This window comes from Thamnophis elegans, chromosome Z (genome assembly GCF_009769535.1).
Source record: "Thamnophis elegans isolate rThaEle1 chromosome Z, rThaEle1.pri, whole genome shotgun sequence".
Classification (NCBI taxonomy): Eukaryota; Metazoa; Chordata; class Lepidosauria; order Squamata; family Colubridae; genus Thamnophis; species Thamnophis elegans.
In genome coordinates this window covers 117,592,896-117,620,722 of record NC_045558.1, presented here as the reverse complement: position 1 = coordinate 117,620,722, position 27,827 = coordinate 117,592,896, and the positions used below count along the sequence as shown (strand labels likewise).

General features: G+C 40.9%; 2 protein-coding genes across 7 annotated transcripts in view; both read right to left on the bottom strand.

Annotated features, from left to right (window-relative positions):
• Positions 1 to 17,864, bottom strand: part of BCAT2 (branched chain amino acid transaminase 2) — a 55,973-nt gene extending 38,109 nt beyond the window's left edge. Inside the window, exons 1-8 of the mRNA XM_032235798.1 lie at positions 17,692 to 17,864; positions 14,692 to 14,736; positions 12,964 to 13,064; positions 10,823 to 10,889; positions 8,965 to 9,056; positions 3,599 to 3,703; positions 2,935 to 3,002; positions 1,346 to 1,442 (exon numbers count right to left, since the gene is read on the bottom strand). Coding sequence (XP_032091689.1) covers positions 1,346 to 1,442; positions 2,935 to 3,002; positions 3,599 to 3,703; positions 8,965 to 9,056; positions 10,823 to 10,889; positions 12,964 to 13,064; positions 14,692 to 14,736; positions 17,692 to 17,779 — 663 coding nt within the window. The 5' untranslated portion in view covers positions 17,780 to 17,864. The remainder of the gene's footprint in view (positions 1 to 1,345; positions 1,443 to 2,934; positions 3,003 to 3,598; positions 3,704 to 8,964; positions 9,057 to 10,822; positions 10,890 to 12,963; positions 13,065 to 14,691; positions 14,737 to 17,691) is intronic.
• Positions 17,865 to 23,953: 6,089 nt separating this feature from the next.
• The window catches only part of PLEKHA4 (pleckstrin homology domain containing A4), a 63,410-nt gene continuing 59,536 nt past the window's right edge, over positions 23,954 to 27,827 (bottom strand). For all 6 annotated transcript variants that reach the window (XM_032236804.1, XM_032236802.1, XM_032236803.1 and 3 more), the window contains one exon: positions 23,954 to 26,465. In XM_032236804.1, the coding sequence (XP_032092695.1) occupies positions 25,867 to 26,465 (599 nt within the window). In that variant the 3' untranslated portion in view covers positions 23,954 to 25,866. The remainder of the gene's footprint in view (positions 26,466 to 27,827) is intronic.

Genomic DNA, 27,827 nt, shown 5'->3' with positions numbered 1-27,827 from the left:
TCAGCTCCGCCACTGAGGAAAAGGTTGATCCCTGTGCAAAACGTGGCATCTGAAGCGAGGAAGAGAGCCGCTTTTGCACACTCTGCTGGAGTCCCCATCCGTCCCATAAGCTGCAATCACAACAGAGAAGAGAAAGAGGGAAAGATGGACTCTGCCCAAGGAGGTACATACACTGCCCCAATACATTTATCTTTACCCATGAATCTTGGGCCACTATTGAATAAAAAACAAAGATCCCAGAACTCAGGGTTCTGTGATGAGTTCATCATAATTCAATAACCCCAATCACAGGCTCCAAAACATTCCACACATTTCTCTCCTTCTACCTGCTAGTGTCAAGCGCCAGGGAAATCAGCAGATCCAGGCAGTTCCAAAGGGTGTAAAGATTTATTGCAAGTTAAGCTCTCTGCAAGAATCTGAATAATGGTCAAAGCAATTTGGCAGCAGATAAGAGTCAAAGGAATTCAAGTTGGGCTGGACTTAAATGTCTTGTGGGCACAAAGAAACTCATGACTGATGATGAATTTGACCCTTCCCTTCAGCTCAGCCTGGCCATCTTCTACATCTAGAGTCTATCTGTGAATTAAAGGTGAAGTGCAGGTGATCCTTGACTTACAACAGTTCATGCAGTGACCATTCAAAATTACAATGGCACTGAAAAAATGACTTATGACAATTTTTCACACTTATGACCGTTGCAACATCCCCATGGTCACGTGATCAAAATTCAGGTGCCTGGCAACTGGTTCATATTTAGGACGGTTACAATGTCAAGTGATCAGCTTTCACAACCTTCCAACAACAAAGTCAACGGGAAGTTCAGAATCACTTAACCACCATGTTACTAAGTTAACAAATGCAATGATTCACTTAACAACTGTGGCAACAAAAGTCATAAAATGGGGCAAACTCAATTAACAAATGTTTCCCTTAGCAACATAAATGTTGGGATCAACTGTAGTCATAACTCGAGGACTACCTAAACCAGAAGAGTTTACCACCATCTTTACAGATTGACTTACACCAGTTCACTTAGTGACCGTTCAAAATTACAACAGCACTGAAAAAAGCACTTATGACCATTTTTCAGACTTACGACCATTGCCGCATCCCCATGGTTACATGATTTACACCCAGATGCTTGACAACTGATTCACATTTATGACGGTTGCAGTGTCCCAGGGTCATGTGATCCCCTTTTGTGACTTTCTGACAAGTAAGGTCAGCGGGGAAACTAGATATACGGGGTTACTAATTTAACAACTGCAGTGTTTATATATGGACCTCTGAAATATTATCTAAATTGTCCAACCGCACATTCCCCATTTTCCCATCATGCACTTGCCTGAGCATCTTTGCCTTCCTTGATCAATGCCTCTGCACTGGTTGCCTGGTTTGCAAGCTTTTCCCATCCCGGAGTCCAAATATTGCTGGGTGAGATGCTGGAATTCCAATGGTTAGAGAGTGCTGATGAGAAAACATTGTGCAAGAGCAAACTGATCTACTTTTATGCAACTCCCCCCCACACACACAATTCCATAATTTTTATAAATGTAACCTCATTAAATTAAAATTGCCTTACTTATGCTGGTGCAGAGATTGGCAGCACAGCATTTATGAATACCAGAGCATCTATCACCCCCAAAACAGCTACCCCATAAATTCTGAGCATAATTCAAAATCAACTCTCTTCCAAAAGTGAAAAATATTTAAGAATATCATGGGCCTATCAAATATCATGCAGTGATATTAATCCTATATTAAAATGATAAAATCTCATCAAACTTCTGTATTTAATTGGAAGCAAACTCTACTGATTTACTCTCAAGTAGCTTAACTGTGCCCTCAATAAAATGAAGCTTCTTGGCTGATGTTTTAAAAGCTAAATTAGCAACCAGGAAATCCTTGTAAACTAGATTGGGTTAGTAAAAAGAATGCAGGTAGTCCTCCACTTACAACTACAATTGAGCCCAAAATTTCTGTTGCTGAACAAGGCAGTTGTTAAGTGAATTTTGCCCCATTTTACAATCTTTCTTGCCATAGTTATTAAGTGAATCACTGCAGTTATTAAGTTAGTATCACTGTTGTTAAATTAATCTGGCTTCTCCATTGACTTTGTTTGTCCGAAGGTCGTGAAAAGTGATCCCATGAACCTGGGATGCTGCAACTATCATAGTCAGTTGCCAAGCCTCCGAATTTTGCTCATGTGGCCATGGGGATGCTGCAATGGTTGTAGGTTTGAAAAATTGGCTTTTTTTTAAAGATCACTAAACGAATTGTTGTAAGTCAAGGACTACTGGTATATTTTAGAAAAGCAAACTAGCAAACCACTTCTGCAATCTTTCCAGAAAAGATTGTGTATTGTTTAAAACACAATCTGTCTGTCTATCTAATTTCTCCTCCTCAACTCTTATCATATTTCTCTATCATCTCTCTGTGTGTCTTATATCTGTCCACCCATCCACTCATGCACCCACCCACCCATCCCAACAGTAAGGATGGAATTAATGTCTGAATGGAACTACTGATCGCCTTTCTATGTTGCCTTTCTGTTAAGGAATTAGTCCCTGAATTCAGCAGCATATTCAGACTTCTCTATGAATACAACCTTGATGAGACATAGATGACTGAAGCGAGGGAACAGCTGCCTTTTTTCTAACAAAGGCCGCATCTCCTTGAAGTAACCTATTGAGAACTAAAGGTCTGATGCTAAGGACTGCACAAAATCAGCAGAAGTGGCATAGGCCAAAGGGTTGCAGGTTGTCTATCCCAGCAGGAAATAAAAAGTCTTTAATGTTGTTTTGGATAGAGAAACCATTAACAAATTATTTTTCTCCTCAAAACAACATTAGGGAACTCTTTTTTTCCTCTTAAACTCTTGAACTTGATATTGAACCAGGGTGTTTATAGGCCGATTCACAGCAACCACATTACCTGTTGACTCTGACACCATATTGGCTCTCATCTATCGCCATAGCTTTAGTCATCGCAACCACAGCACCCTGCAAATTGAAAGCATTGAAAAGTTATAAAGGCAATCAGCAACTTGACTAAGCTACAATTTCTCTCCTGCCTATCAGGCCAACTTTTCATGTCATTAGCTTCCATCTGCAGTACAACCTCCATCAAAGCAGGATTTGATAGAAAAGTTCATTCATTCTCACTCTGTCTCTTCCTCCCTCCCCCCCCTTCCTTATTATTAATCATCAAATAGCCTTAGGAAGCCCTGATTCCAACACTCAGTTGCTGATAAGCTGGAAGTAAGAGTCCTTCAGTTAATTAAGTAGCTCTAGTCCTTAAAATGAATTTGTAGTGTTATTAAATTCTAAGGCAATTTAACTTTCCTGGAATTGGAAGCTTTATATCTTGCCATTAGGGCAAAAAAGCTCCACCATGCTACGACATGGAAAGCTCTTCTGGCCATTTAAACAAAATTATCAAAATCAGAGAAATAAATCCAACTGGTGCCTACAACTCTCAAGAGCAGCTTGATACAGAGAAATGAGCAAAAATATTTTCATTGGGAAAGATTTTATGACTGGACAATTATAGAGGAGAAAATAGGCCTATATGACTGGAACATTTTGATTTGGATTACCTTGGTTGCCACATATGGTACAGCTAACTTTTGTCCAAAGTGACCAACGAGGCTCGCAATGTTAATGATGTTTCCATTGGTTTTCCGGAGGTAGGGCAGTGCAAACTGTTAACAGCCAAATGAAGAAAAATAAAGAATTACGATAAGAAAGTGTATCAACTCTGGACATTTATTTAGTATTGATTCAACTGAAATCTTTTTTATTTTATTTTAGCCACAATAAAAGTAATTATGTTTAGCCATTCCTTAAGTAATCACAAAGGCTAGGATACACAAGGAAAGGGAATAGAGAGCAGGAAAGGGGCTGGATGGTGGTGGATGGTTCAGTGAACTAGATGTATAGAAAAAGTTCTTGCTTGAAGCTGAGTAGCAAATGCCATTTTTTCTCCCACCAACCTACCTCCAACCACCAAGTCAAGTATGACACCCTCATTCAAATCCTTTTGGCACCTAAGAAATCCATACCGCCCTTTACTCTGATAATGAAAGTGTGGTAACAACATCAGCAACTAACAATTTTCTACTCAATTATGATGCTCAAGATCATTTTCTCAAGGCAGTTCCTCCCTCTATCTTATGGTAGAGATGGCCCCCGGTGGAATTGTAAAAAATATTTTGTCCTAGTCATACTCTTTTCTTCCTTAATTGTACTATCTCCAAAACAGGCAAATAACATTGACCCCATCCGCTCCAGAAATTGTTATTACTGTATTTGCAAAAGTGGAGTTTAAGTTGTTTAAGTTTATTTATAGGCCGCCCAATCCCGGAGGACTCCGGGCGGCTTACAGAGAGGGGAAAGAAAAAATAAAATAAAATAAAATAGACAAGTTAAAAACAACACAGGTACATTCATTTCAGTCGGGGCTGGACCTCAACGGTGAGGTCAACAGCCCCAGGCCTGCCGGAATAGCCAGGTCTTGACAGCTTTTCTGAAGGCCATGAGAGTGGGTGAGGTCCGGATTTCTGGGGGCAGTTCGTTCCAAAGGATCGGGGCAGCCACAGAGAAGGCTCTCCTCCAGGGAGCCGCCAGCCTACATTGTCTGGCTGACAGCATCTGAAGGAGGCCCACCCTGTGGGATCTTACCGGCCGTTGGGAGGAGTGTGGCAGTAGGCGGTCTCGCAGGTATGCTGGTCCTAAGCCATGTAGCAATAGCAATAGCAGTTAGATTTATATACCGCTTCATAGGGCTTTCAGCCCTCTCTAAGCAGTTTACAGAGTCAGCATATTGCCCCCAACAACAATCCGGGTCCTCATTTTACCCACCTCGGAAGGATGGAAGGCTGAGTCAACCCTGAGCCGGTGAGATTTGAACAGCCGAACTGCAGAACTGCAGTCAGCTGAAGTAGCCTGCAGTGCTGCATTTAACCACTGCGCCACCTCGGTGTAGGGCTTTAAAGGTAATAACCAACACCTTGAATTGCATCCGGAGACCAATAGGTAGCCAGTGCAGCTCGTGGAGGATAGGTACACCCAATATCGCTCGCGCGGCTGCATTCTGGACTAATTGCAGTCTCCGAACACTTTTCAAGGATAGCCCCATGTAGAGCGCGTTGCAGTAATCGAGCCTTGAGGTGACTAGGGCGTGAGTGACGGTCTGGAGTGCCTCCCGATCCAAGTAGGGCCGCAATTGATGCACCAGGCGAACCTGGGCAAAGGCTCCCCTGGTCACAGCCGACAGATGATGTTCCAGTGTCAGCTGTGAATCCAGGAGGACCCCCAAATTGCGTGCCCTCTCTGAGGGGTGTAAATTTTTGCCCCCCAGGATCAAGAATGGACTATCTGGGCTGTCCTTTGGGGGGAACATCCATAGCCACTCAGTCTTGTCGGGATTGAGCACGAGTTTGTTTACCCCCATCCAGACCCTAACAGCCTCCAGGCACCAGCACATCACATCCTCCGCTACACTGAACTGGCACGGGGCAGAGAGATATAATTGTGTATCATCAGCATACTGATGATACTTAACCCCGTGCTGTCGAATGATCTCATCCAGTAGCTTCAAGTAGATGTTAAATAGGAGGGGGGACAAGACCGAACCCTGCGGCACCCCATATTTAAGGGGCCTAGGGGTCGATCTCTGTCGCCCGACCAACACCGACTACGACCTGTCAGAGAGGTAAGAGGAGAACCACCGTAGAATGGTGCCTCCCGCTCCCACCTCCTCTAACCGTCGCAGAAGGATACCATAGTCGATGGTATCGAAAGCCATTGAGAGGTCAAGAAGCACCAGGATAGAGGAATGTCCTCTATCCCTGGTCCGCCAGAGATCATCGGTCAGCGCGACCAAAGCGGTTTCTGTGCTGTATCCAGGCCTGAAGCCAGACTGAAAGGAGTCTAGATAATCTGCTTCATTCAAGGTCCATCAGAGTTGGTGTGCCACCACCTTCTCAACAACCTTTCCCAGAAAAGGAAGGTTGGAGACAGGACGATAGTTCTTAAGAATAGCTGGGTCCAGAGAAGGCTTCTTAAGGAGGGGCCTTACCACCGCTTCCTTAAGTGGCTGTGGGAAAGACCCCTCCTGTAAAGATGCGTTTGTAATCATCTGGAGCCAGCCTCGTGTTACCTCCCTGCTGGTTGAGACCAGCCAGGAGGGGCACAGGTCCAATAAACAGGTAAAGGCACTCATCGCTCCCATGGCCTTGTCCACTTCCTCAGGGGTGACAAACTCGAACTCATCCCAGCAAATCTGACTAAGACCCTCCCTCGGCATCTCAGCTGGTGCTGCCCAAATAGAGTCCAGGTCCGTCCGAATCTGAGTGATTTTATCCAACAGAAACTGAACAAACTCCTCAGCTCTTCCCTGCAGGGATTCCCCCGCTTCCTCACCTTTTAGGAGGGAGCGGGTCACCCTAAACAGGGCGGCTGGGCGGGATTCCGCGGATGCAATAAGAGCGGAAAAATATGTACATTTTGCCACCCGTATCGCCACTAAATAAGTCCTAATAAAGGCTCTTAATAGTGTTCGGTCAGATTCGGAGTTACTAGCCCTCCAGCAGAGGCATTTTTCCCTTCCTTCAATCCCCCAGAAGCACTCTGCTGGCTTCAGCAGGGCTGGGGGAAGGGGAAAATGTGCCCATTTTTGTGAAAAATGGCCCATTTTCTGCAAAAATGGGGACATTTTTGCCTTCCCCCAGCCCTGCTGAAGCCTGCAGAGTGCTCTTGGGGGCTGGGAAGGACAAAACCCTTTTTTTTCTTACTTACTTCTTCAAAATCTTGGTGTGTCTTATATACCAGTGCGTCTTATAATCCGACAAATATGGTAAATAGGGGTACATAAGAAAGCTGCAGTGCCAATAAGGATTTAGCTCAGTATTTCCCCATAATTGTCAGTGATTCACGAAGACTTCTCAGTTCCCAATTTTTTCTTAGGGCACAAGGCTTTCCAGATGCATTGAGACTACAATTCCCAAGATCCCAAGCCAGCAAGGGTGTTTTTATTCATTGTAAAGCCAATACTATTGAAAAGTACCAGTATAAAGAAGGAGACTTTTAACAAAATAAGATGCACTTGAAACTTGGGCTCTTTCATTTACAAAAAAAAAAAAGATACCTCATCATGGATCTGAAGCAATTCCCCAGAAAAGCTGCTGAAAAAGCATTCCACCTTCAAACATGATCTTGAAATATTCCAATCCCTCTCTCCACTCACCCCAAAGGAAACATCTCAGAGGAAATGTGGATTTTACATGCAAAGTAGAGACAGATTTGATCTCTAGGGAGGACAGCAGGATCCCGTAACCATGGAAACGCAGATGCTGATCAGAACCAATCCCCAAAGCCTTGGAGGAGGGGGGGGCGGCTCTTCAGAAGAGATGAAATTGAGACTTTCAATGGGATATTTGGGTAAAATGTAAATGCATGAGCCACGGTAGCACAGTGATTAGAGTGCAGTACTGCAGGCTGCCTGCAATTTGGCAGATCGAATCTCACCAGGGTCAAGGTTGACTCAGCCTTCCATCCTTCTGAGGTCAGTAAAATGAGGACCCAGATTGTTAGGGGCAAGAATGCTGGCTCTGTAAATCGCTTAGAGAGGGCTGTAAAGCACTGTGAAGCAGTATGTAAGTCTAAATGCTATTGCTATTGGAGAGTAGCCTATACTGAAATCTCATTTAATGGACTAATTGGATGGGCTGGCTACTGAGGAAAGGTTGCTGAATTGGAGCATTTATTTTCATAAATGCCATCTGGCATAATAACGTCACCTCTGTACTGTATACAGATGAATTCAAATGAACAAACGAAAAAAGTAATGAATTGTCTGTATAAAGATGTAAATCGCAGTGGTAATGGAAGTGGTACATGCAAAGCTAGTTACACTGAGCTCTGATTAAGTTCCTTTGCATATAATCTTTTTTTTACATTTGAACTTCAGTGAAATCACGTTTGGGGCCTGTCCCCTCCTACCATATCTGCCTTGGGACATGGCTCCTGGTACGCTATCTAAAGCCTGCTTTGCTTTTAACCCAGAAATTGTGCACCCTTAACAGGAGTTACCGTATTTTTCGGAGTATAAGATGCACCAAGGTTTTGAATAGGCAAATTAAAAAAGAAAAAAGTTTTTGCACTCTGCAAACCTCCCCAAAACGGTGTCGTGCGCATGCGTGCCGCCCCCCCCGCAGGTAGTCCTCAATTTATAACAGTTCATTTAGTGACCATTCAAAGTTACAATGGCACTGAAAAAAGTGGCTTATGACCATTTTTCGCAGCATCCCTGTGGTGGTCACGCGATCAAAATTCAAATGCTTGGCAACTGAGTCAAATTTATGAGAGTTGCAGTGGCCGGAGTCATATGATTCCCTTTTGCGCCCTTCTGAGAAGCAAAGTCAATGGAGAAGCCAGGTTCACCTAACAACTGTGTTACTAAACAACTGCATTGATTCACTCAACAACTTAGCAAGAAAAGTTGTAAAAGGGGGGCAACGTTTTTACTTTAAAACTGTTTCACTCAGCAACAGAAATTTTGGGCTCAATTGTAATCGTAAGTCGAGGACTAACTGTATTGTGTTCATACGACCTCACAGCCCAAACGAAAGAACAGGTCATAGAAGGAAGTAGATTGCTCTTGCCACTTTGACTGGCCCGTTTCCTCACTAGGGAGAATATAGATAGAAATCTAGGCAAGAAGAAAGAAAGTCCCATCAAGGGTTCTGTATTGCTATCCCTCCAAAACTCTGCACCAATCCTTGTTTTACAACTGCAGGGTAAGGAATAAAATGTACACAATAGCAGTGTGGTAAAAAGCCATCTTGTATGCATGTGTTGTGCATTTTGTGCATATAGAATAATATATAATAATTAATATTAATTATAATATATCTAATTAAGATATAAGTGTGTGTGTGTGTGTGTGTATCTGAAAAGCTACCTTGGCCATTAAGAAACCACTGACAACGTTGAGGTCCATGAGACTGCGGAATTCTTGGGCAGATACATCATCGATTCTTTGATCGGGAGGATCTGTTTGGCAGAGAAAGAAAGAAAAGATATTGCATAAATCTATATATATATTGCCTTCCTGCTCGCTGGTGGGCGTATTTTGCTTTTCTAGCACTGTAAATGTCCTTATTCCAAATTAATCCTGAGGACCATGCATCACCTAGATCAGTTTATGCACCAAATAAAGTCATGCTTAATCAACCTTGTCAATGTTATCCTTGCTGGTTCTCTGACTTGTTTTTCCAAGGTGATGATGACTGGGGAGAACCAATTCAATTGGTTCAAATGGTTAATTATATTCTCTGTCTCTCTCAACAATCTCACAAGGTTGCTATGGAGATAAAATTGGAGAGACTTTCATAGGGTCATGGAAGTTGTAATCTAACACATGGGGGAGTGTCAGGTTGAGGAAAGTAATCTATCCCCGCTCATAAAAATCAACAGATACCTTTGCAGAAATCTACAGGGACTCAATGTGATAAAAGCAACCTCAAACAAATTAGAAACAATTGAAAAAAACGTTAAAATAAATGAGAGTGGAGATTGATCTCCGAGCCTAAGGGTTGGTTTCCGAATATTTCTTTCCAGGCTAGGTAACATCTTCGCGGAGTTTAGGGGAAACAATGTTCTTCTGTTTATACGGTCTTCGTGGAGTTAGCAGGTCTTGTGATGGGGAAGTCTAAGCCCCAGAGCTCACTGTAACAGCATTGCCAAAAAAGCATTAAAGTTGTTAACCTAATTTTGCGAAGCTTCTTCCCAGTAACATTATATTGCAGACTAGAGCATACAAAACCTTTGCCAGACCAATTCTCGAATACAGCTCCTCTGCCTGGAATCCACACTGTATATCGGACATTAATGCAATCGAGCGAGTCCAGAGGTATTTCACGAGAAGAGTACTCCATTCCTCTGCTCACAATAGAATACCTTATGCCACCTGATTTGAAATTTTGGGTTAGGACAACCTAGAACTATGCCGATTAAGGTCTGACCTAAACGTAGTACACAAAATTGTCTGCCACAACGTCCCACCTATCAATGACTACTTCAATCGCAATAATACACAGGCAAACAATAGATACAAACTCAAAGTAAACCGCTCCAAACTCGATTGCAGAACATGCGATTTCAGCAACAGAGTGGTCAACGCCTGGAATGCACTAGCCAACTCTGTTGATACATCCTCAAACCCCCATAACTTTACTTTAAACCAGAATCACTGGGGGATTCTGGGAGTTGAAGTCCACAGGACTTAAAAGTTGCCAAGGTTGAGAAACACTGCTTTAAACTGTCTAGTATGGACCTCACCCCATTACTAAGAGGTCTGTAAGGGGGTGTGCATAAGCGCACCAGCATGCCTCCCTCCCTGTCCCATTGTCCCAGTTTATTCCTACCCATTTCCTGTGTTCATGTCCATATTTATTCTTATACTTGTAATCTCGTATATGTTTGACAAACTAAACAAATAAAATAAATAAATAAAATAGCATCAGGTGGGGGTCTTGTGATGGATCTTGTGACCTCCCCATCACAAGACTTACTGACCACACTAACAGAGGAACACTGACATCCCCCAAACTCTCCTGAAGATGTTATCTGGCCTGCTAACGAAATGTTGGGAAACCAGCCCACAAACTCGGAGAATGAACTTCCACACTCCTCCTCCTCCTGAGCTACAGATATTCGCCACCATCACATACATAAGAATATTGTCAGGATTAGTAGGATAAGTAATAACATTTTAAATGGTTAGCAAGACAGGCCCAATCGTTTTGGAAATAACTCACGCCCGCCAGCATTGTTCACCAGGCAATCTAGTTGTCCATACTGTCCTATGGTCACCGACACTAATCTCTGTAGAGAAGGTACAGGGTAAAAAAAAAAAGAAAGATTTCAGGGATGGTAGGGGTGGCGCAGTGGTTAGACTGCAGTACTGCAGGCTAATTCTGCCCACTGCCAGCAATTTGTTCCTCAGTGGCTCAAGATTAACTCATCAAGATTAACTCATCTTTCCATCCTTCCAAGATTGGTAAAATGAGGACATAGACTGTTGTGGGCAAAATGCTGACTCTGTAAACTGCTTAGAGAGGGCTGTAAAGTACTATGAAGCGGTATAGAGCCAAGGTGGCGCAGTGGTTAAATGCAGCACTGCAGGCTACTGCTAGATCAGCAGGTCAGCGGTTCAAATCTCACCGGCTCAGGGTTGACTCAGCCTTCCATCCTTCCGAGGTGGGTAAAATGAGGACCCAGATTGTTGGGGGCAATATGCTGACTCTCTGTAAACCGCTTAGAGAGGCCTGAAAGGCCTATGAAGCGGTATATAAGTCTACTGCTATTGCTATTGCTATATAAGTCTTATTGCTATGTGGAAGAAGATCAAGAGGAGAATCAAATTATTTGGCTCTTTGCAAGTTGCAACCTTCTTAAACAGCCAAGTCCAAGCATAAACTTTTCTAAAAGTTTTTTTTTTTAATATGAACATTCCATCTTCTCTTAAACAGTGTGTCATCTGGGTACAAATATCTCTGTGCAATAACCATCAGAATTTACAACATCATTCACTACATTGATATTAATTCTCTGAACTTACAATTATAGTGTAGTGAACAATTGAGCATAGTAAACATTCATTTTTCCCTCTTAACGTATCCTCTAATAAGAATAAAATAATATTAAACATAATAATCATAATTCTAACAATTATCATATTTAATCTTAATATATTTTTCTACTCTTTTTTAATCTCCTTTTATTTCTAGCTTCCATTTTTATTCGCTAACCACTGATTAAATAATTCCCATATCACATAATATTCAGTTTGCTTTCTCCTTAATTGCCAGCCTTAATCTGTTCATTTCTGCACATTCTAATATTTTCCTAATCACATAAAAGCATAAACTTTTGTTATCCATATGAGATATGTGGACAGTTGGCAGCTACTGCAGAAGTAATGGGGGAGGGTAGATTTAGGGAAATTTTCCAATTTTTAAGGCAATTTGGGCTGTGAAGCTGTGATACAGCCATCTTTCTGACGCTAAGTAGGTATACATCTACACAATATCAGTATTTGGATGGGAACCATGTGGGAAACCTGAGATGATAATGGCAAGATAGATATGTAAGCAGCTAGGCAGGAATCACATGCATGTATTTGCACAAATAAAGACTAAAGAAAGCATATTCAACCAATGAGAACTGGGAAAGGTTTGCCATTTTACCTATTTCCTCCATAGCTGTTATTTAGAGAAATGTTGTCCCCAAAGTTGTCTATAGATCATGAATTGCTATTGTTAACTTCACTGACGCTTGTTCTACACGTTTACCCAAAAATCTGGGTAGTAGTGTTTATATACATGACCCTTTGAGCTAGCCCTGCACTAGGATTCCACAATACACAAAATTGTAAGTTTTTTTAAACTACTATTTGTTGAAGAAGCTAGAGAAGGCTTCTTTACTCACAATACAAAGCCAGAAGCCGCAATTTACAAATCCCACTGATTGAGTTTGCATTTTATGCTAAATCAAAACCAAATTTGTCACATGAAGTTAGAGTGCAATGCATGAAATCCAGTGGTTGTCTTACAACTACTTTCAACTCAGCATTATATCCAAAACAAATAATAAGGTGAAGAATTTTGATTAGGGTTTCCCAACCGTGGCAACTTTAAGATGCCTGGACTTCATTCCCAGAATTCTCCAACCAACCATGCTGACTAGGGTATTCTGGGAATTGAACACCACACTTCCTTAAAGTCACCAAGGTTAGGAATTCTTGGATTTGCTGCATTTGCATTGGACTTCAGTGTGAGAAGTTACATTGCAGAAGCAATGAAAAAAATGCAGAAGTTCAAAAAAAAAAAAACACCATAAGAAATAAGGATCTAGGAAAGAACCCATCCAGGAAGAGAAGTCCAGAAGTCCATCCTACCTTCATGTCTGCTTCACAGAGGACATCACAGACCACAAAACGACCTTCTCCAGATCCACCACCTTCTGCAAGTTCCCTCTCAATAACTTTTCCTTTTTCTTCTGCAAAGAGATGCAAAGTGGGTTTAGTGCTCCCATAGGGGAATGGAAACGAAGGATAATTATTTTATCCCAAGTTATTTATACCTGGAGTCTTTAGCTGTCTCTGTAGTTCCAGCTGCGGTCCAAGTAAAATTAACAGGTGCACCACTCACACCTGAGAAATTGATTTCCACCATTATTAAAAAATGGTTTTAGAATACAGTGGGAATATATCTAGCTATTTCTAGTCAATTGGAGTTGGTAGTTTCAACAAATTTGAATAATTAAACAAAAAAAATGGGAGCTGCTAGTATTTCCATCTTGCCTCAAGATCTACTCATGAGTAGCATTCTCAAACAGCCCATTGTGATAAGGTTTGTCCATTTTAATGACAACTTACTATTAAGTTTATACCATTGACAAAACATTTTGCTAGACTGGTAAGCATAATTGTTGTTATATGTTTTAAATCCACCGCCACAGAATTCTGCCTACTATTAAAGCTAGCCCAGCATTATGGCATTGAAAAAGCTATTTAAGCTACCATGGCAAATTGTCTACTCTACTTAATGAAGGAAGTAATCCAAATTACAGCAACAAGAAAACGAAGGCTTAGAACTAATTTACTAAGTTAGTGCTAAGTTTGGATCGATACCGCCCTTCCTTCCTCCATCCCTTCTTCCTTCCTTCCTTCCTTCCTTCCTTCCTTCCTTCCTTCCTTCCTTTCTTTCTTTCTTTCTGTCTTTCTTTCCTTTCCTTTCCAAGTCAGATAGATAATCTTACTTTATCTATCATTACACTGGGTAAATTTAGAAACAGTTTGATTAATTTAAAAAAACCCTCCTTTTACGGCCCTATAATCCCATAATTTGGGATAGATTCAGGGAGAGTGGATGGAGCTGATTTACTGTATGGATGCCCTTCCTGACACCACACAAAGTTCACAGCAGATATTTTCTCTTTGCACCCTGAGAGAGAAACATCTGTTGCTAACTGGGATTGAACTGTCAACCTTCTCAGTGGCAGGCAAGCATCTTCACCACTAGGCCACCACGCAAACAATTTGATTCAATAGCAAAATAAAATAGTTAGTCAGAGCCAAAGTTAGCTTAGTGAGCCTTAGATGATAGGTCTGTGTGATGAATATAGCACCAGGCAGGTTTAAACTGCTGCTCAATTGCAAAGATCATTATATATTTTGCTGTTCCTTTGGAAAGATCATACATCCCATTTTCCTAAATGATAATCATCTCCCCAGGAAAATATTACATTTGTAGCAAGTAGGCATGCTTTTGTAGCAAGTAGACATGCTAGTGATTTAGTGGACACCTTATTTTTCTGGCCAGAAAATATTGGTTTTTCTCACTGCTTCCATTTTCTGCAAAGGTAGATTGCTGAATTCTAGCAAAGCTACAATTAGATATTTACCTTCTTTCATTTAAATATCTGAATGGGTCCCAAAGCACTATATGATTTTGATGGGTTTTATTAAAAAGGCATGTGCTACTATGAACTGCAGCTTGCTTCATTTGCATTTTTTTCCTTGCAGGTTTTGCAACTTTCTATTGTCAACCTGATCAGCTAAATTGGCAGCAGGTTTATAAATAATCAAATATAAAGCAAGGACAGCAGGAGTTCTAGGTCTCACCTTCTGATGCTGGTGCGCAGAAGACCACTTTGGCTCCATGATGAACTGGAAAGGAGGAAAAAAAAAACCAAGTGGAATATTTCAAAACAAAACCTAGTGACTTTATTCACCACATCATTTGATGAGGAATACAGGAATATGATATAGCAAGTTAACAGGTAGTCCTTGACTTACAACCATTCATTTAGTGACCGTTTGAAGTAACATCAGCACTGAAAAAAGGTGACTTATGTCTGGTCCTCACACTTGTGGCCATCACAGCATTCCCATGGTCATGTGATCAAAATTTGGGTGCTTGGCAACCGGCATATATTTATGATGGTTGCAGCATCCTGGGAATTATGTGATCATCATTTGCAACCTTACCACTGGCTTCCAACAAGGAAAAGTCAATAGGAGAAGATGGATTTGCTTAACAGATCTCTGATTTATGTAACAACTGCAGTGATTCACTTCACCACCATGGGAAAAATGTTGCAAAATCAGGAATAACTCACTTAACAACCTTCTTCTTTAACAAAGGAAATTCTGGTCTTAATTGTTGACATAAATTGAGGACTGTTTCTATAATATTGGTTCCCTTCATCCAATAACAGCTTATGAGTATAGAAACCAGTGTTTTTCAACCCTGGAAACTTTTAACTTCTGGGAGTTGAAGACCACACATCTTAAAGTTGCCAAGGTTGACTATTGCTCCATTAGATTAGATTATTAGACTATTGGTCGATTAAATCAATATGGCCTTGAATGACTTACTATAGTCCGAAAAGCATCTTTCATTACCTCCCAGATAAGTGGCAGCATTCAACTGACCTTCACTGATCTTGAAAAATAAGCTGGCTGTCAGGCCTGCAATTATATTCCTTTTAGAATTTTGGCCTGCCACACTTTCTCTTATTTCATTATGCTGTTTCAATAGTATAGTTGATGGGAGGGGGGAATAGAAAGAGTAGAATTGTGGGATGTATTGTTTTCATTCTTTACTAGAAGCCAAGGTCATCTTTTGTCTCCATACTTTGACATCTGACCGGAAGCAGCTGGGTGTGGATGCCAGCGTGGAAGAAGAAGATTGGACCATGTGATGGATTGTGGGTGTGGGGACAAGACCATGAACTTTTAACTGGGTGGAATTCTGATGTCATTTCCAATATTGGGATTTCATAGTATAATGCCAAGATGTCTGCTTTATTAAATTGGAACTTTAAGGATCGTTTTGCCTTTGACTCTGATTTAATTCTACATGATACTTGGAACGCTGACACTGGCTGCATAACTTTGGGCCAGTCTCTATCTTTCAGTCCAACTCACCTTACAGGATTGTTGTTTTAGGAAAAATAGGAGGAGAAAGGAATATTGAGTATGTTCACTGCAAATAAAAATCTAATAAATAAATATTAAATATTGTAATTTAATAGCAATTTTTTGACGGTCCTTGGTAGTTGCATGTAAAATGTTAAGGGAGATTGCAGATTGAGTACACTTGTTTTATGGTAAACCTTTTTAATCTGCTAAAACTCCCAAAGTTCAATTGTCTCTCCATTCCATTTTAAGTTTCTATGAACTGGCTTGAGGGAGAATACTTATTTTTGAAGGCAGAAAAAGAAACCAATAATTTTAACTCACTTTCAGGCTATGGTGAAAAACTGGGAACAGAAACTCAACCAAAAGAAATGTCAAAGCTAATTCATTAAAATCTATTTCTACCCTTGAAATATGAAAAAGTTTGAAAATATAGATAGTCCTCAACTTACAATAGTTCATTTAGTGATCATTCAACGATACAGTGACATTGAAAAGTGACTTATGGCCTTTTTTCACACTTACGGCCATTGTTGCATCTCCATGGTCATGTGATCAAAATTCAGACGCTTGGCAACTGACTCATATTTGTGATGGTTGCAGTATCCTGAGGTCTTGTGATCTTTTGTGCACTTCTGCCAAATCAATGGGCAAGCCAGATTCACTTAACAAATGTGTTACTAACTTAATTACTGAAGTGAAGCACTTAACTGTGCTAAGAAAGGTCATAAAACGGGACCAGATGCACTTAACAAATGTCTCACTTAGCAACAGAAATTTTGGGCTCAATTGAGGACTATCTGTGCTATAAATATCCATATATGGAGAGAAAGAGAGTTTCTATCAATTTCTTAACAGAAATCCAGTTTTCTGAATTTATTTTGTTCCTCATTTAGTAGCATGTACACAATCTGTGTGCTCTTTACAAAGGCAGGATGTTGTTTCAGTCTGTTTCCTGATACTGCAGGCAGAATTTGTTTTGTTCTAGTGAAGCATTTCTCAACTTTGGCAACCCTTTGTGGACTCCCAGAAGTTCCCAGCTGATTGAGCAACATTCAATCTAGCTACACTATAGTTAATCTTTGAAGAGAGGGGTTTAAGCTAAGAAGGCTGAACTCTGACATAAAAACTGATAATTTGGAAAAGTACACATTTCAAAGTCCTGCAGTTTACACACAACGGTTGGATTCACACAAAGCACTAAACCCTCTGATTACAATAGACAGCCATGTTTCAGCCCAAAAATGATTCTTTAATTTTTCTTTTATATCATCCTAAAAGGTTAAGGAATTTATATAAGGCTAAACTAAATGGCAATTCTGTTCAGGTGTTGTCCCCAATAGCAGATGCTGGGGGGGGGGGGGTTCTTTGAATCTAGACATCTGAGCACATACGGGAGGTCACCTCTTTGACTCCAAATTTGGTCTAGACCAGGCGTCTCCAACCTTGGCAACTTTAAGACTTGTGGACTTCAATTCCCAGAATTCATCAGCTGAGGAATTCTGGGAATTGAAGTCCACAAGTCTTAAAGTTGCCAAGCCTGGTCTAGACCCACCCCAGTTCAACACATTAACTTTGAGGCTAAAGCTTCACGTAGAGGTTACTCTGAAGAGCCGAACTCCCCCCCCCACCTTTTTTTTTTGCTTTTGCAAAATCTCCCTGCTCCTCTTCCCATTCCCCACTCCATCTCCCTAATCTCACCAAATTCTCTCACGATGCCTTCGCCAATGCCGCCGGTACCCCCCGTTACTATGACGACCTTGCCCGGGTACCGCTGCCCACTTGCCATTCCGGCTGCAATCGAAATCAATCTCGATTTACAAGCGAGCCAGAGCTAATCTTTGGACACAAAGTTTCAGCCTCCTGGGGTTTTTGACCTTTACGCATGCTCCTTCTCCAGCGGCATGCTGGGAAATTGAGTTTTTTGTTTTGTTTTCTGCTGTTTTCAGAAAACAGCAGGGGGGGGAGCGGGGGAAACTATCATAATTCACTGCTCCGAAGCAGTAAGTGGAAATAAAACTGCAGTAATTTTATTTACTTCATTATTTATGTGCAATCATACATTATAGTACAGAGTTAAAATATAAATATAAACAAAAGCCTGCTAGCCCTATGGAAAAAAAGGATGGTGGGGGCGGGGCGGGGGGGGGACATAATAACTGTCTTCCAGTATCTGGGGGGCTGTCGCAGAAGAGAGGAGATTGACTTATTCTCCAAAGCGCCAGAAGGCAGGACAAGAAGTAATGGGTAGAAGCTTGTTAAAGAGGAATCCAACCTAGAAGTAAAGAGAAACTTTCTGGCAATGGGAACAATTAATCAATGGAATAGCTGGCCTTCTGGAGTTGTGGATGCTCCATCATTGGAGGTTTTCAAAATTAGATTGGACAACCATTTGACTGGGATGGCTTAAGGTCCCCTTCCTTGAGCAGGAAGTTAGACTAGAAGACCTCCATGGTCCCTTTCAGCCCTATGATTCTAGGTTCTATGCTTGCTGGGGAATTCTGGGAGTGGAAGTCCACACGTCTTAAAATGAGCACAATTGGGAAACACGCTCTAGACTAATTGTAATTTTATAACAGTCTTATAAAACTGGAGTTTCATGGGCCCCAGGTGTGCACTGAGGTCTGCACTCAGGGACTTCCAGAAGATGCTACTAAATTGGAATCTTTATTATACCAGAGACATAATAAATGTAGACTGTATTGATTTCACCTTAATGAAACTCACATGAAAAGGGAGTGGAATTAGTTTAATTTTTCCCTGGCAATAGCTATCTTTTGGAATATGGCCTCCAGCATTCCATTCAAGGTTGAGCCCTGCCACTAACTCCCCAAAAGTTGTGTACTTCTGATTGTTGACATAATTACATCAAATATCAATGAAAATGAATTTTAAAAAAGAGAGGAGTTTCTTACTTGTACTTACCTGGTAAGTACAATCACCTGGTAAAGATATGAACAGTCATTTCTCTTACTATATCCCTTGGCCTTCATCTCAAGTTTCAGTCTGTTGAATACATCATCCGTCCCCACTAAATTGTTTCCTTCATGATGTGGACCAGAGGAAGGATCTGCTGGCATCCTATTTCCCCATCTCCATTTTGCTGCCATTGAGTACATGAAAGGCTGAAAGAATCATGCTAATTGTCTTCAGCATTGTTTTCAGTGGCTCTAGAAAAAGCAGTCAACACCTGGTGGTCCATGGACCACTGGTGGTCCGCAGAAAAATTATTTGCATTTTTTATATTGCACTAAATCTGGGGTCCTCAAACTACGACCCCTGGGCCGGATATGTGCAATGAACATTTGTGTTGCTGCAGAGAGTCTCCATCTTTTGGGTGTTTTTGTGTAGGTTGTGGGGGATGAAATTCCGACTTAGGTGCAAACTAATCTACTTCGGCCTCCTGTTGAGGGGCTTTGGGCAAAGGTTGGAGGGAAGTGCCACTGGTGGCAAAGAGCCAGAGGGCCTTGTTTCAGTGGGACTGCATAATGGCCTGGAATTGATTGGCCATCTCAGCCCGCTGAGCCTCCAGATACCTGGTCTTGCATTCCCACATATCTTTCCTTTGCTTGAAAGCCTATGCTCCTAGTCCACAGTGAGGTGCTTCTATGGAGCCTCCTTCTTCGTCAAATCCAATTGGAACTGAGCCAGCTGTTTTGCCAACTCTTGGTGGTCGCTTAGCTCCAACAACTGCTTGCTGTTGGGGCCCTAAGGAGCCCGGGTGGGCAGGCGAGGAATGGCTGGGAGGGGAGGGGGGAGGCTGGTGAGGTGCCCTTCAATATTAGTGATGAGTTGGCCACACCCACCCAGTCATATGACCACCTAGCCACACCCACCCAGCCAGTCATTAGGCAGATCATATTAGTGGTCTGCGGGATGTAAAATTATGAATTTAATGGTCCGTGAGGTCCGAAAGGTTGGTGACCCCTGCTCTAGAAAGTGTATATTGACATGACATGACATGTAGGAAGATAGGTTGTATTGCAGAAAATGACAGGCTTTAGACTTCTCAGGTCTAAATACAGGAAAAGTTTATTTGGCAGCCAGGTTCAGAAAGCTAGCCCATGGCTAGCATTGCAAGTTCTGAACAACCTTAATTATCGAAGCACGCGTTCTTATACATTCTCAAAAGCATTGCAACAAGTAAATACTTAACACATTTCTTGAGGAGAAAACCTTATAAGGAGATGGGATCTTACTTCTCCTTTTGTTTATGGAGTACATGTCATTAACAAACTTTAATTGAACCTTGGACTTTTGACGTAGACTTTTGACATAGAGACATCTTGTGGTTAGGCACTGGCTTCCTGTTTCTTTTGCAAGCTCCAACTCTGTCTATGTGGCTTTTAATATAGAAGTAAAGGGGCTATAAGAGGCTGTCCAACCTGACCCAGTAGATTTCACACTTAATGTCCAAATCTCACATTACGTCTGCTTTAGTTGAATACATTCTTGACTTTGTTTGCAGGTAGTCCTTAACTTATGATTGCCATTGAGCCCAAAATGTATGTTGTTGTAATTGTTAAATGAGTTTTGCCCCATTTTATGACCTTTCTTGCCACATTGTTAAGTGAATCACTCTATTGCTAGTAACACAGTTGCTAAGTGAATCTGGGACTTTCACCTTGGACTTTGCCTGTCAGAAGGTCGCAAAAGGTGGTCCCTTGACCCTCGGGCATAGCAACCATCATAAGCATGAGTCAATTGCCCAGCATCTGAATTTCGATCATGTGACCATGGGGGGGGGGGGATACTGTAACGGGTGTCAGGATGAAAAACAACCATAACTTACTTTTTTCAGTGCCGTTGTAACTTTGAACAGTCACTAAGCAAATGATTGTAAAATTGAGGTCTACTGTATTTTTTATTCTCTTCTTGCCTTTTCCTGCCTTTTGTCTCATTTTTGCCATTAATTGTTTTGACACAGTGTTTCTCAACCTTGGTGATTCTGGGAGTTGAAGTCCACAGGACTTAAAGTCACCAAGGTTGAGAAACACTGTTTTGACATTTGCTGACATTTAACACATAAATAAAATTCTCTGCCTTCTGCATTAGTGGCCTATGCACTTGCTCTCTTCTCTAAATACAAGAACTGACTGGAAAAGTGCTGGGTGTCAATTAATCTGGAATTTATCGACAGAAATTGGGATAATTTTATTTGGGCACTAAGAACATCCATTATTTTAGAGAAAAATCAGATTATTTTACTGCAGTGCTTGGGAAGAGAAAAAACAGATGAAGATCAATAGTAGGGGCAGCAACCTTCAGGCTGAATTTTTTTTGTTGTTGTTGACTCTAGGGTTGGTGAGGAATAAGTCAGCAGTGGGGAGAGGCAGAGAGAATAGCTTGCTTTGATAGTCACCAATTAAAATCACAGCAAAAGTAGGATTTTTGAACTGCAATCTATGGTCCAGGATATCATCTGTTCAGTGCTCATTTTCCCTGCCATTAGTTCTAATTTCTATCCACTCTCTTCATTGCTTATGGTTACAGAAACACTAATTTCATTACATGTGTATTGATTGATACTAGTGCAATTTAAATGAAAAACAAATATTTTGGAGAAAGAATAGACAATTGCAGGAGGTAGCAGATTGGAAAAGCGTGAGATCGTGAAACTGCAAATAAATAAGCCACGTGAAGAAGGAAAGCCTTTTGGAAAACTGAAAATTGGGACTTTTAGAAAGACTTTAAGGCTGGCAATAAGATGGGTAGAAACCAAGAGATTCTAACGGAATGTTCTCTGTAAACCAAATAATTAGCCAAGAGTTCAAAGAATTGTGTTTTGGTATGCAAACCATGCTTTGCAGCAAATAATAGTTTGTACGATGCAATTAGGAATATGGATCTGAAAATTATTTACCAAGATCTAAATAGTTACGATTGATGGGCAAAACTAAGTGAACAATTGTAAGTTATCGATAAATGGCAAAAAAAACCACACCAGAACAAGTAGATATGTTATTTAATATTTGTGGATGGAGAGAAAGAAAAAAATAAGATGTTCAAAATATGGCAAAAAGTATAGTGAAAATAATGTTAAGAGAAGCAAAACTGGCTGTAAGACTAACTCACTACAATAGGAGTCCCCAGCGCACGGCCCACTACCGGGCCATGGCTTGGTTGAAACCAGGCCGCAAAAGAAATGGAGCTTGGAGCAAAACACCTACCACTCAGTGTCCTCTGCTTGTGTGTGTGTGTGTGTGTGTAGCAGTGGTGGGTTGCTCCCAGCATCACTGCCAGTTCGGTGCATGCAAAAAAAGGTTATCCTGAATTCCTGATGGAAAAAATATGTTTCAGTATTCTCCAAATAGCAGAACCACATTTTGGCAAATTCATTCTCTTTTCAGTTGCATTTTCTCAAGTATCGTTCCACTTGTAAAACTAGGAAACCAAAAGAGATAGCTGGAACTCTGCTCCTGGATTATTAATGTCTAAAGACTATATAATTCATAGATAGAACAGATAGATAGTTCTTTTGAAAAAAAAAAGGCAAATGCCAAAAAATTCAAGGGGAGAGAATGGAATGAATTGGCCAATATGTCATTGTTTCATTGTGTTTCTAAAAATCTAATACATGTTCCCCCAAGATTCAATTATTCCTATTTCTTTTGTTTCTTGTGTGTCTTTGAATATATAATTGTGTAAAAGAGAAATTGGGTGAAAAGTATTCCTCATTTATTATTTGGAAGTAGCTGTGATGTGTAATTCTGAAACACTTTCTCTTAGAACTGTACATTAAAAGAATATTTACATTCTAAAGTGAATTTATAAAGAACACATTAACAAATTATTTGGACCATAAAGCAGTGTAGCTAAATTAAAAGTGGAAAAGAAGTCCCTTACTACGCATTGGAGTTACTGATTTCACTTATTTGGAATGCAGAACAAGTTTTCAGATGTTGGTTTTTAAAATCTTTCCCACTCAGCTTCAGAGTGGGTGGCTGCTTCCAAATCCTAATCTGTCAGTATCACTCAATGAATAGGCAAAGGCTCAGAGATACATTACAATGTTTATTGATTATACAAATTGGAATAATTCACACATGGAAAGGCTTAGTGTTTACATGTCTGAGGAAGTTCCTGCAGTAACTGGCACATTCTCCTTAAATACAGTAAAAATATTCTGATTCTTAAAAGAGAATTATAATTCTGCATGGGAAGACAGGTGCCTCAACAGAGCAAGGAGCTGTTACAACAGGAATCTTTGGCTGCTTTGTTCAAATTCTTGAGCTTTTGTGCTCCAGGATAGGTTTGGGTGCTATTCTTTAACCCTCTTATCAAAATCTGTACAAGAATCTTTTAACAAGTAGAAATTTCTCAGCTAATCTACCTCAGCAATGTTGGTGTTGTGGCGGAGTAGGCCCTGCTGAATCTGTTGGGATTGTTAGAAAGACTTTAAGCATTCGCTGACTGGGGAATTCTGGGAGCTGAAGTCCAGACATCTTCAAGTTGCTAAGGTTGAGAAACACTGGTCTAGACAAACATGAGCTGGCAGTCAAGAATTAGAATTTCTGCTTCTCTTTGCTAATCTCTACTGGTTGCTCACATGTTGTAACCTAGCCATCACAGGCTTGATCTGGAACCGCTAGGGAGTAATGGACCCACTACAACTACAAATATATATTATTATTTTTGAAGATTGCTTAGACAAGTCTCTGCAGTTTTCTTGGCAAGTTTGAAGAAGTTTTGCCACTGCCTCTTTGTTTGGGCTGAAAGAAAGTGACTGGCCCAAGGTCACCTAGTTGGCTTTGTGCTAAGGCAGGACTACAATTTACAGACCTCTGGTTCTTATCCTAATGCCTTAACCAGTACATCAAACTGGCTCTCACATTATGGTGACCCTGTTTAATTCTCCAGCTAGATTCCAAGTAAGCAACTCCTTCATTTAGGCCCCTATATTTCAGAAATGGAAGAAAATGTTCATTAGGGTCAATAATTCGTATCACTTTTTCTTCTTCAGCTTTTCTAACTAGCTCTTTTCCTTATGTCATTTTTTCCCCTGAAACCACTCCAATTCCATTCAGTGTATTCATACTTCCCACACTCCTCATCACTTTCCTGTTCATTCCCTTACTGACTTCCCTACTTTTGTTTGATGCAGTTCTAGGCAAATTGACATGTCCATTCTGGTCAATAACTATGGGATACGTTCCTGCACAGGCCACCGACTGTTTGTACTGGGAACAAGTCAGCCAGTCTTGAGTTGCCTTCAAAATATAAATCACTGCCTTTGTTTTAAGAGGCACCCATTTTCATGAGAAACATTCCTTGTACTTGCTAGGACAGATCCAAATGTTTTTTCAATACAGCCATTGCCCAATCATTCTCCCCACACAATCAAACTATTCTTTCTCTTTCCAATTGGAGATAAAACTCCCATTCAGAGATCTTAGTGGCAGTTTCCTCCCAATGTTTTCTTCTTCTTATGCAAGTACAGTTGCTTCTTAAGTCATCTAGAAGGAGAGCTTGCATTTTGATAGGGCATCCCAGGAAAATAATCCTTATCTCTGAAACCCCATCCCTATTTACAGAAAAAAAGATATCCATTTACAACCCAAAAGATAACATTAATAAAACAAATTATGAAAAGATATAAGCAATTGCTGGGGGGGAAAAACCCTCTCTGTTCCTACATTCACCCCCAGGAATGTTCAAATAACTTCCATGCTGTTATGAAAAAGGAGTGCCCCTACCGGCAATTGCAATCTGGGAATTGAATAATGTCTCAACAATGGCAACAGCACTGAAACATAGGTGCTTGCAAGATGGGATGAGAAATTATCTCTCTGAAGCCAGGAATCTCTGCAAAGTTGTAAGCAAAAGTGAAATGCGAGTTCTAATCCCACCTTAAGCATAAAAACTGGCTGGGTGACTTTGGGACAATAACTAATAGATGGTAAGTTCTAGTCCCACCTTAGGCATGAAAACCGGCTGGATGACTTTGGGCCAATCTCTTTTGCTCTCAGGCCAACTCACTTTCCGGAGTTAGCATTGTCGGGGAAATAGGATGAAGGGGAGTATTTGTTATGTTTGCCATGTTGAATTATTTATAAAAATAATAAAGGTGGGATCTAAAGCTGCATCTTTTAAAAAATGCAGAAAGTATTAGTATCATCCAACTAGGATGTACAGTATGATATGCCTTTGGAATTTATTTGTCGAATAGGAATATCTGCAGACACTAATGGTCGGGAATCCACCGATGTCTATCTATTTATCAAATATTTGTACATCTTTTAAGTATGGTAACCTTATTTTTTAGGAGTTCCCCATTATAAACAGGCATCTATACAAGGATACTTTAGCTTTTTTTTTTAAAGGGGAAACACTTCCTGAAGCAATCTTGGTGGATTTTGACCTCATAAACATCAAAGAGTAAGAGCATTCTCTGCCATAACTACTAAACGTCTTGAATACGTATGGATTTGAAATTGAGTGCTCCCATTTCCCAAACCAGTATATAAATTTGTAGACCAGTGTTTCTTAACTTTAGCAACTTTAAGATACTTTGAAGTCCAGGTATCTTAAAGCTGCCAAGGTTGAGAACCACTGCTATAGACTGAGACCATGGAACTCATCATGATTTATTTCCGGGAGCGTCTAGGACTGGAGCAACAACGAAAACTAAACAAAAAAAATCATGGTTTTTCTAGACTAGATGAGTTGGTGAGAAAGTAACTGAGAAAATTTAATTGGGAAATACAGATGGTATGCTGGAGATGTTCACATACAGGAGATACGGTGTTTCTGATCTAAAAGGCCAAGGTTTTATATGTTCTTATTTTGAATATTTCTAAGAGAGCAGGCAACCATCTCCAAGACTGGCCTCTATTCTTTTATGACACTTTAGATCTTCTCTTCATCCCACTTCAGTTAAAAACTTGATTTTATCAAGGTGACCTTAACAGGCTGTGCCATTTCTCCAAAATATGCTGCCACCTGTTGAGGCTCACCTCTCCAATGGATGCATCTCCCATTGTTTAGGCTTGGATTGCCGACTAGCTTTTGATCAGCTGCCCACATCTCTAAGTCCCATACAGGAGGCAGAACCCAATTGGCTGTTCTGCAAAAACATCCATTCCAATTGGTTGCCTGAGGCAAAGGTTCCTCCCAATGAGGACCGCTGAGTAGGAATGGCTCCTCTCTGGCTGGGTCAAACAGGTGGGATGCCGGCTGTGGAGTCTTCAGCTTGGATGGCAACCAACTTTCCTCGCAAGGGCAAGGCAAGGACCAGTCAGAAGCTTCTGAGGAACTGAACATTGGTTTGTTCGCTTGGGGTGACGCTGGCACCTGATTTGCAACTTTAGGGTCAGTGCTACAGCTGGGACTCTGAGTATTTGTTTGATTGTGTCCATCTGTTGTATTGCTAGAGTCTAGCTTTATGCAGGTGCCATCCCCAGGAAAATAGTGATGGTTCAAGCCATCTTCTGAGGCAAGCAAATCATCTAGGGAGGAGCGAGAACTGGTCCTTCCTGGGGAGAAAAAGACATGGACTAAATTAGAAAACCTTGATCCACCAAGCTCTCAAGCTCTATGGACAATAGGCATAATTACTTGGAATATATAAGATGGTCAATAGTTTCAGTAAGAGGGCAACATTATCCGACATTGGCTGATCTGGAAGCTAAGCAGAGTCAGCTGTGGTTAGTAAGAGAAGGGGGGAATGACCAGAGAATTACAGGGCAATTGGCTAGAATAATGATACTGAATTGTGGCTACTACTTCATTCACATCTTCCGGGAGGTAGCATAGTCTTGGCTGCAAGGCCCACAAATGCCAAAGTCAACTGATTGTGACAACTAGAAGACAACTACAAGCCATATTTTTGCATTTCTAACAAGCGGCACAGAAAGCTGCACAGAGGGCTCCTGTGAAATGGTGTCGCAGAAAAAGCTTTCTGATATGTTAGTTCATGGTGTTGCTCCTTGTAAAAAAATACAAAAAGAGAAATCCAGAGATAGCCCTCTCATTGCTGGCTTCAGGGAACCAGTGGGTGGCTATTTGTGGCTTTTTCTTTTTTTAGAGTTTGGCAAATATATTTAATTACAAATGCCCTGAAGGCAATTAATTGGTCATATAGGAGAGAGCAAAAATAAATGACAAAAAGCAGAAAGGATTAAACTAAACTCACTCTAATGTAAATGTTTTCTGGGGTTCCAGGCATAAGCCTGGGTTTTTGTTATATTATGTAAGCAGTGATGGGTTTTCATCTGGCATCTTGGATGGGCTTCAACTGAAAATCAGTCTCGTGGTTCAACAAACAACGAATGATAGGTCCATGCAATGATAAGGGAGTAGTGGAACAATGCAGCCTCTGTAGCATTGGCTTGAACATCCAGGTAATCCTTGACCTACAACCATCCATTTCGTAAACCTTCGAAGTTAGAATGGCACTGAAAAAAGTGGCTTATGACCAGGCTTAGGACTTGCAATAGCATTCCCAGTCATGTGATCAAAATTCAACTTCTGGGCACCTGGAATGTATTTCTAGTGGTTGTAGCACCCCAGGGTCACATGATCGCCATTTGCTCCTGACCAGTAAAATAAATAGGGGAGGGTTGGATTTGCTTAAGATCCACATGATTCACTGAACAACTGACGTGATTCACTTAACAAACAAATCCAAACTTGTCATAAAATCAAGCATGAGTCATAATTCAGTATAGATGCTTGGCAACGGAAATGCTTGTCCCAATTGTGGTTGTAAGTCTAGGAGTACAGGGCTCCATGGCTTAAATGGAGTTGTGTTTGCTCTCAGTGTTAATTCATCTGTCTTTATTCAATTCTTTATACATGTGCATGCTTAAAGAGGGTTACTGCTTCTGTTTTTAAAG